The sequence below is a fragment of the Chiloscyllium punctatum genome, chromosome 21, assembly GCF_047496795.1.
Source record: "Chiloscyllium punctatum isolate Juve2018m chromosome 21, sChiPun1.3, whole genome shotgun sequence".
Lineage (NCBI taxonomy): Eukaryota > Metazoa > Chordata > Chondrichthyes > Orectolobiformes > Hemiscylliidae > Chiloscyllium > Chiloscyllium punctatum.
In genome coordinates this window covers 25,585,721-25,595,232 of record NC_092759.1, presented here as the reverse complement: position 1 = coordinate 25,595,232, position 9,512 = coordinate 25,585,721, and the positions used below count along the sequence as shown (strand labels likewise).

General features: G+C 42.8%; 1 protein-coding gene across 1 annotated transcript in view; it reads right to left on the bottom strand.

Moving 5' to 3' along the window:
* Positions 1-6,848: 6,848 nt before the first annotated feature.
* LOC140492666 (uncharacterized) overlaps positions 6,849-9,512 on the bottom strand; it is a 34,936-nt gene continuing 32,272 nt past the window's right edge. The window contains exons 4-5 of the mRNA XM_072591708.1: positions 9,224-9,325; positions 6,849-7,712 (exon numbers count right to left, since the gene is read on the bottom strand). Of these exons, the coding sequence (XP_072447809.1) occupies positions 7,287-7,712; positions 9,224-9,325 (528 nt within the window). The 3' untranslated portion in view covers positions 6,849-7,286. The remainder of the gene's footprint in view (positions 7,713-9,223; positions 9,326-9,512) is intronic.

Below are 9,512 nucleotides of genomic sequence, written 5' to 3'. Positions count from 1 at the left end.
CCTTTCCCCTATGACCCCGATTCCCCTTTCACTGATTAAGGTTCTGTTGCCCTCCAGAAGTTGTTGTTCTTTAGCACTGGCCTGCTGGAGCTAACGTCAGCTCGTGTCTTACACAGACTCACCAACACTCTGGCTGATCTCACACGCTGATGGTAGGAATATGGAGCAAATAACGAGGCCATTCAGCCCACTGCCGTCATGCCGACCAACAAGGTGCCCAACAGGTAATCCTACCTTTTAGTTCTTGGTTCAGTGTGATATGGTACTTGTTATTTATATAATGAAATTACAATACTCTTTCTGGCACAAAAACAGAAATTTCTGAAAATAAACTCAGCAGGTCTGGCAGTGGAGAGAAATCAGAATAAATGTTTCAGATCCAGTGGCCCTATTTCAGGAATACAGACAAGAGCCAATCTTAGCCCCAGCAACCAGTGCCAAAGAATAATTTCTCCATGAGGGAAACAGAAGTTTCATCACTAAGAGGGGAATCAAAGGTTTTGAGAATAGGGCAGGATAGTTGAGTTCAGGATGATCAGATCAACCATGATCTCATTGATTGTGCAGATTTGATGGGCTGAATGGCCAACGTCTGCTCCTTTGTCTTCTGGACTGCCTGCAGGGGGAGGATCTCCAAAAACCCAGTGTTTGGAGAGGGTTCCTTCACATCATTTATTTCTGTAATCTAGGTCAGGATTTTTAAAGCCAAGAATACAATCTGTTTTGTTTCAAAATAAATTTCTTCTTGGCATGTCAAAATGCCAACTTATGTATTTATTAATAAGAGTCACTGGACCCAAAATATTAACTGTTTCTCTCTATGGATGCTGCCAGACCTGCTGAGTTTTTCCACTAATTTCCATTTTTGTTTCTGATTTTCAGCTTCTGCAGTTTAATTAGTGTTGTGATCCTTTTGGTATGTTGTGGTTCTTTCAATGGTGTGTGACTGAGTCATGCTATAGAACATAGAACATAGAACAATACAGCACAGAACAAGCCCTTCAGCCCACGATGCTGTGCTGACCACTGATCCTCATGTATGCACCCTCAAATTTCTGTGACCATATGCATGTCCAGTAGTCTCTTAGATGTCCCCAATGACCTTGCTTCCACAACTGCTGCTGGCAATGAATTCTCTGCTCTCACAACTCTCTGTGTAAAGAACCCGCCTCTGACATCCCCTCTATACTTTCCCCCAACCAGCTTAAAACTATGACCCCTCGTGTTAGTCATTTCTGCCCTGGGAAATAGTCTCTGGCTATCGACTCTATCTATGCCTCTTATTATCTTGTATACCTCAATTATGTCCCTTCTCCTCCTCCTTTTCTCCAATGAAAAAAGTCCAAGCTCAGTCAATCTCTGTTCATAAGATAAGCCCTCCAGTCCAGGCAGCATCCTGGTAAACCTCCTCTGAACCCTCTCCAAACCATCCATGTTTTTCGTATAATAGGGTGACCAGAACTGGACGCAGTATTCCAAGTGCTGTCTAACCAAAGTTTTATAGAGTTGCAACAAGATCTCACGACTCTTAAACTCAATCGCCCTGTTAATGAAAGCCAAAACACCATATGCTTTCTTAACAACCCTGTCCACTTGGGTGGCCATTTTAAGGGATCAATGTACCTGCACACCAAGATCCCTCTGTTCCTCCACACTGCCAAGAATCCTATACTTAATCCTGTACTCAGCTTTCAAATTCGACCTTCCAAAATGCATCACCTCACATTTATCCAGGTTGAACTCCATCTGCCACCTTTCAGCCCATCTCTGCATCCTGTCAATGTCCTGCTGCAGCCTACAACAGCCTTCTATACTGTCAACGACACCTCCAACCTTTGTGTTGTCTGCAAACTTGCTGACCCATCCTTCAATCCCCTCATCCAAGTCATTAATAAAAATTACAAACAGTAGAGGCCCAAGGACAAAGCCCTGTGGAACGCCACTCACCACTGACTTCCAGGCAGAATATCTTCCTTCTACTACCACTCGCTGTCTTCTGTTGGCCAGCCAATTCTGTATCCAGACAGCTAAGTTCCCCTGTATCCCATTTTTCCTGACCTTCTGAATGAGCCTACCATGGGGAACCTTATCAAATGCCTTGCTGAAGTCCATATACACCACATCCACAGCTCGACCCTCATCAACTTTTCTAGTCACATCCTCAAAGAACTCGATAAGGTTTGTGAGGCATGACCTGCCCCTCACAAAGCCGTGTTGACTGCATTTAATCAAGCCATGCTCTTCCAGATGGTCATAAATCCTATCCCTCAGAATCCTTTCTAACACCTTGCAGACGACAGACGTGAGACTTACTGGTCTGTAATTGCCAGGGATTTCCCTATTTCCTTTCTTGAAGAGAGGAATTACATTTGCCTCTCTCCAGTCCTCAGGTACGACTCCAGTGGAGAGCGAGGATGCAAAGATCTTCGCAAGTGGTGAAGCAATTACATTTCTCGTTTCCCAAAGCAGCCGTGAACAAATCTGGTCCGGGCCTGGTGACTTGTCAATCTTAATGTTTGACAAAATTTTCAGCACACCAGCTTCCTCTGTCTCTATCCATTCCAGCATGCACACCTGCTCTTCAAAGGTTTCATTCACTACAAAGTTCGTTTCTTTCGTAAAGACAGAAGCAAAAAACTCATTTAGGGCTTCCCTTACCTCCTCAGACTCCACACACAAATTCCCTATGCTATTCCTGATCGGCCCTACTCTTTCTTTGACCATTCTCTTATTCCTCACAAAAAGTGTAAAATGCCTTTGTGTTCTCTTTAATCCGTTCTGCCAAGCCTTTCTCGTGCCCCCTCCTGGCTCTCCTCAGACCATTTTTGAGCTCCTTCCTCGCCTGCCTGTAATCCTCTAGAGCTGAGCTTGACCCTAGCTTCCTCCACCTTATGTAAGCTACCTTTTTCCTTTTGGCGAGAAGCTCCACCGCTCTCGTCATCCAAGGTTCCTTTATCTTACCCCTTCTTGCCTGTCTCAGAGGGACATATTTATTCATCACTTGCCACAACTGTTCCTTAAACAGTCTCCACATGTCTATAGTGCCTTTTCCATGGAACAATTGCTCCCAGTAACTTATGTCTAATTGCATCATAGTTTCCTCTTCCCCAATTAAATATCCTCCCATTTTGCCTAATCCTCTCCTTCTCCATAGCTATGTAGAATGTGAGGCAGTTGTGGTCACTATCACCAAAATGTTCTCCCACCACAAGATCTGATACCTGCCCCGGCTCGTTTCCGAGCACCAAGTCTAGAATGGCCTCTCCCCTCATCGGCCTGTCAACGTACTGAGTTAGGAAACCCTCCTGAACACACCTTACAAAAACAGCTCCATTCAAATCTTCTGCTCAATGGAGGTTCCAATCAATATTGGGAAAGTTAAAGTCACCCATTACAACAACCCTACTTTTCCAAAATCTGCTGACCTATGCTTTCTTCCATCTCCCTGCTGCTATTGGGGGGCCTGTAGTAAACCCCTAAAGAGGTGACTGCTCCCTTGCTGTTCCTAATTCCCACCCATACTGACTCGGTAGGCAGATCTTCCTCAACAATGGAAGCTTCTGTAGCTGTAATACCCTCTCTGATTAGTAGTGCTACACCCCCTCCTCTTTCCCCCTCCCTATTCTTTTTAAATGTTCTAAACCCTGGAACATCCAGCAACCATTCCTGCCCCTGAGAAACCCATGTCTCTGATATGGCCACCACATCATAGCACCAGGTTCTGATCCATGCTCTAAGCTCATCACTTTTATTCCTGATACTCCTTTCGTTAAAGCAAACACACTTTGACTGATCCCTTGGTTCCTTCCCAGGAAAATCCTTCCCACTAGCTGGTCTACATCGTGCTATTGCCTCATCTGCATCAGCTCTCACCTCCGGTATACAGCTCAGGTTCCCATCCCCCTGCCATACTAGTTTAAACCCTCTCAAACTACTCGAGCAAACCTTCCACCCAGGACATTGGTCCCCTTCCAGTTCAGATGCAACCCGTCCTTCTTGTACAGGTCCCACCTTCCCCAGAAGGCATCCCAATTATCTACATATCTGAAGCCCTCCCTCCTACATCAGTTGCGCAGCCACGTGTTAAGCTGCGTCTGCTCCCTGTTCCTCGCCTCGCTATCTCGTGGCACTGGTAGTAAACTAGAGAACACTACTTTGTTTGTCCTGCTTTGCAGCTTCCATCCTAACTCCCTGAAATCACTTTTTATACCATCGATCCTTTTCCTGGCTATATCATTTGTGCTGAAAATGTGTTGCTGGAAAAGCGCAGCAGGTCAGGCAGTATCCAAGGAGCAGGAGAATCGACGTTTCGGACATCAGCCCTTCTTCAGGCTCATGCCCGAAACGTCGATTCTCCTGCTCCTTGGATGCTGCCTGACCTGCTGCGCTTTTCCAGCAACACATTTTCAGCTCTGATCTCCAGCATCTGCAGTCCTCACTTTCTCCTATATCGTTAGTGCCAATATGTAACACTATGGTCAGGGATCTAGCTTGCTCTTTTTCTTCTACCTGTCACTCAAGGTATTTTTCACATTTGGCACTTCTGTCAAATTGTCCTAAACTTGCAGTAAGAAATAAAGCTGGTAAATTCAGCAGATTAGCCAACATCTGCGTAGAGAAAACAAGAGAGCTGGCCTCTTCTGAATCAATATGAATTTACAATAAAAACAAAGAAGGCTGAAAGCACTCAGCTGCTATATTAATATCTGTGAAGGAGGAAACCAGGTTCATATTTCTGATCAATCAAGACGGGGGAAAATATTAAGAGTATGAATATTCTAAGTGATGGCTGGTGAAGCTCAGGGTAAGGTTTGTCACAGGATAGAATTGTTGAATTTGCAGTTGAGATTCTGACAAGCTTAGATTCATTAGAACTGAAAATTATCAGATCATTCTGACTCCCCGGTAAAAAAGTTAAAAGAATACAACACAGGACATCATTCAACCCATGCATGCTCTTTGGAAGATCTGTCTGATTCGTCTGACTGCCTGGTCTTCCCCAAATGAAACATCTCCTCTTTAAGTATTTCATCACTTCCTCTATAGAGGTTACTGTTCAAAAAAAATAACTTTTCTTGTAGGATAACAGAACTCTAATCATTAAGGGAGTCAAGGGTTATAGGGAAAAGGCAGGAAAGTGGAGTTCAGGATACCCAGATCACCCCAATCTTACTGAGTGGTGGACCTGAATCAATGGGCTAAAAGGTCAACTTCTGTTCCTATGTCTTATTGTCTAACCTGCAGCAAAATATTCCCTCGAAGATTCAACATCTTGTCCAAGCATCAGGGTAGGGTTGGTTGTTAGATCCATCATAAACTCCTCACTGAATTGGTTGTGAAGCCAATTACGTGGCACCCTCGATTATCCAAAAATTGGATTATCCAAACAAGACTTCAAAGTCCCAATAGAAGAAAGTGAGGACTGCAGATGCTGGAGATCAGAGCTTAAAAATGTGTTGCTGGAAAAGCGCAGCAGGTCAGGCAGCATCAAGCTGGAAAAGCGCAGGCTGCGCTTTTCCAGCAACGCATTTTTACGCTTCAAGGTCCCAATGCTTAGCTAAACGTTGATCCGAACATAATACTCTCTGCCTGTGTCATTTAGATAATCGTGGTTGTCCTGTAATCAGTCAGCATATGTGCATCCAGTTCTGAAGTTAACCCTGAGCTCATTGAGGTTCATCATTGTAATTCTCCAGCACACTCCATTTCACAGTCTCCTTTATGCTCTTCCAGTGATGCTAATCCCATGCTTTCAGAGCGATGGTCCATCATCGAGTGAAGACTTCACCTGACAAAGGAGCAGCACTCTGAAAGTTTGAGATTTCAAATAAACCTGATCTTGTGACAACTGACTTTTTCCACCCAGTCCAACACCAGTACTTCTACATCATGGCTATCAGAAGCTATTGAAACATCATGTCTTATTTTGAATTAGGCATTTTAGAGCTTCCTTGGCAAGATGAGTTCAATTCTAGATCATAGGTTAGAGTGGTGCTGGAAAAGCACAGGAGTTCAGGCAGTATCTGAGAAGCAGGAAAATCGATGTTTTGGGCAAAAGCCCTTCATCTAGATCATGGCAATTGCTCCAGTACCCTTCAGAGCTATGTTGGAAACATATCCAATGTTTACAGCACCCCCAGACCCATTCCTTTCTCTTCATTTGCTCCATTAACATTGCTTTCTATTGTATATCATCTCTGCAATATCTCTGCCTCCACCACCTCACCAATCTACGTTTTTCTTTCCCAACCTCACTTCCCTGCGTTGCTTAAAACTCAAAATACCTAACTTTTTCCAACTCTGAGGAAATCTTAATTCTGGTTCTCCCTCCATGTACATTGTCGAGAGTCGAGTCTTTACATTTTTTAAATGTTCAAACAGATTGGACAGCTGGGAATTGCAGTTCCTACATTACGTCAAAGTAGTTCATGGGCTGTGAAGCAAACTGGGACATGCTGAGGTAATGGAAGGTGCTACAGCAATGGAAATTTCCAAAGACTCTTTGGTGTTTGACTGTTCAGGCAATTTAATCAGAGTTACACAATGACTCAGATAGAATCTTTCAGCTTTATTGAAGTCTTTAACCACCATTTTGTTAACAAATAATCAAACTCAAGTTGACAATTACAACAGATGCCTCTTGCTGTGCCAGACTGTGCCAAGTGATGATAGGTCAGATTGGAACAATAACACTTTCACAGTCAGTTATAGAAATTCACCTGGAGATGCCATGAAGCCAGTGCCAGTGCCAGCTGATGGGAATTTCCACACTCCCTCCACCCAACACAAAGTTACAAGCTCAGAAGGCCAGACTGGTTGGTGCCAGGAATGAGTGACTATCAGTAGCTCTCAAGTTATAAGCAGCCAGGCAGACCCAGTGAACTCAGTGATCACTGACCAGAGGAATATACTTTAAAAGAAGGACAACCTGATTACAAACTAAATTATCTTTCATAAAAGTTTGCTTTTGGCAATTTTGTTCAGAATGTAAAAATATAATTAGATTAAAACACAAATGAAATCCCTTTCAGAATTGTAGGACTAAGCTTTGAGAAATCTTTGGCATCAGTGTCAAGTATGGCAGGGAACACAGAGCATAGCTCCTGGGGGTCAAGGGAAGAGTCTGTCCATAGAGTCTGCAATGAAAGGAAGCAGGCTGAGTCACAATGTGCAGAGAGAGCTGCTTTCTGGATTGCAAGAATTCACCTCTGCAGCCTATGACTCTGTTTACTGGGAATGTGGCAATCAAAAGGTTAATTTCTTCAGCCAAATTGCCAATAGCGGCTCTAGGAAATGATAACTTCTTCATAATGAAGTTCATCCCCTGCAGGTTTGTGCATCTCATATGGGAGGCTCTGCTGGAGGTATCGAGGCTTGGGCAAGGCTTGCTGCAGTGAGAAATCAAAGTGTTGCACTGGCATAGTGTGACTGTAGGATGTCACTGGGAGCTTCATTGGTTTCAGCTCTGGCCGAGAAGAGAGTGCAATAGCTTGTTTCTTAATGGAAAAGTTGACAGACTGATTGGTGTACTGCAATTTGCTTTTGATAACTGTGGACTGGAATTTACCCAAATTTGGATACACAGAGCCTGGACTGGACCAGTGCTTGTCAGAAGATGACATCATCTGTCTGGGCAACAGATGTGGCAGGGGATAGCTGTTAAACTGTTGCTTCATGTAATCCTTTGGTTTCCCGTACACCATAGAGTTATTCTGTGAAAAGCAAGAACGAAAACTAGTGTAAATACAACAGACTTCAAATATAATTTGCCTTACTGCACTTTTTAAAATCTATCCTCTAATCTAACTCTGTCCCAGAACTCAATTTGGTTTTGTTCTTGCTTCCAATCTCCCATCTTTCACTTGCTTAATTTTTTTAATTTCAAAAATATAATTTATTCATAAAAATATCTTTATATACATAGTTACTAAAGCAGTTTGATCCAGGACAGTAGCGTATGATGGAACAGACAAACATTGGAGTTTGACTCTCGCTTAAAATCTACACAAACATTTCCCTGGGGCACAGATCTGAAAATGTTATCAGATTCTGCCAGACTAGAGTCATTCAAAGCATTGTCTCTTTTAATTCATGATTACTTGCTTGCTCTTGAGCACACTTGCCAAGAGAGATTTTGGGCTGGTTTGTTAGAATAATTTAAAATTTGAGGAAAGGGTGGTTCATATTTCACAGCTGTTGGGAAAGTCATGATTGAGAAAAAATAGCTGTGAAGGAATTATCAGCTGCTGTTTAGAATAACATTAGGATCTATCAGAAAAAATGCTTTTTATAGTTTCTGGAGTTCATGGAGATTGAATCAAACTGTATCATTCAATACGAAAAGTGCTAGAGATTACAGCCGGTCTTGGCAGCATTCATGGTGAGGAAGCAAGCTAATGTTTTGAATCTAGATGACTCTTCATCAGAGCTAAAGTGAAGAATGGAAGGGACAGCATTTATAGAGGAGGGGTTGCAGTACAGGGGGAAAAAGGATATTGATAGTTCATCCTGTCATTAAAACATTAGCTTGCTTTCTCTCCATGGATACTACCTGACCTGCTGTGATCTTCAACATTTTTTGTGTTCAGTTCAGATTCCAGAATCTACAGTAATTTACTCCCTCTGTATCAGTCAACAGATCGGTGTGGTACAGGATCTGTTTCTCTCGCTGTAAGCCTGACCTGGTAAGTATTTCCTGTTTAGATTCCAATATTTAGTAGTGGGGGTAAATAAAGAAATGTGGGGGCAGGATTTGGAATCAAGACATTTATTTCTGTGGAAGACTAAAACTTGGTGGGACCAACTACTGCATTTCATTGCAATTACTGTGCAATGCTTTCAAATGTGCTACCAGGTTTCACTTTGAACCTTATCGAATACTTGGGCATTATTATTGGATAGACTTTAATATGCACAAGTTTATCTCCGATGTTCACAAACTGCTGAGCAATTTACATTTTTTGGTCACGTTCACAAATTATACAGAAGGAAGATGGGATTGAAAGAGCAAAGACCTGCTCCCCAAAACACAACCTTCCAGTGAAACATAAAGTGCCTGGTGAACTCAGTTAGTGCAGACGAACATACGAATCCATATGCTCATCTCATCTCAATAAGATTACCTGATGACAACAGTGGGATTTAAACTTTCAGCCCCAAGAAAATAGTCTTGATGCAGCAACTTAGAATGCCTGACCATGTTATCACTAACTACTATTATCACCTGAGACAGGTCTGCTTGAAGGAAGCCAATTTGAGGACCAGCAGTTGGTTCCTTAAGAAGACGTTTCACCTTCATGCGACGGTTCTGAAACCAGGTCTTCACCTAAAGAGAAAGATGTATTTTTAAACATAAAGTCTTAGTGCTTCAGAGCACCTCCAGGGGTCAGAAACCCTGTATTAGTTGGTACATAGTCACAGCTCAGTCATTCTAGGGCAGGGAGGAACATTAAAACACTGGTTAAATACCCCCAGTGAGAACAACACCGAGGGGATGCATGTTGCTAAAAAGA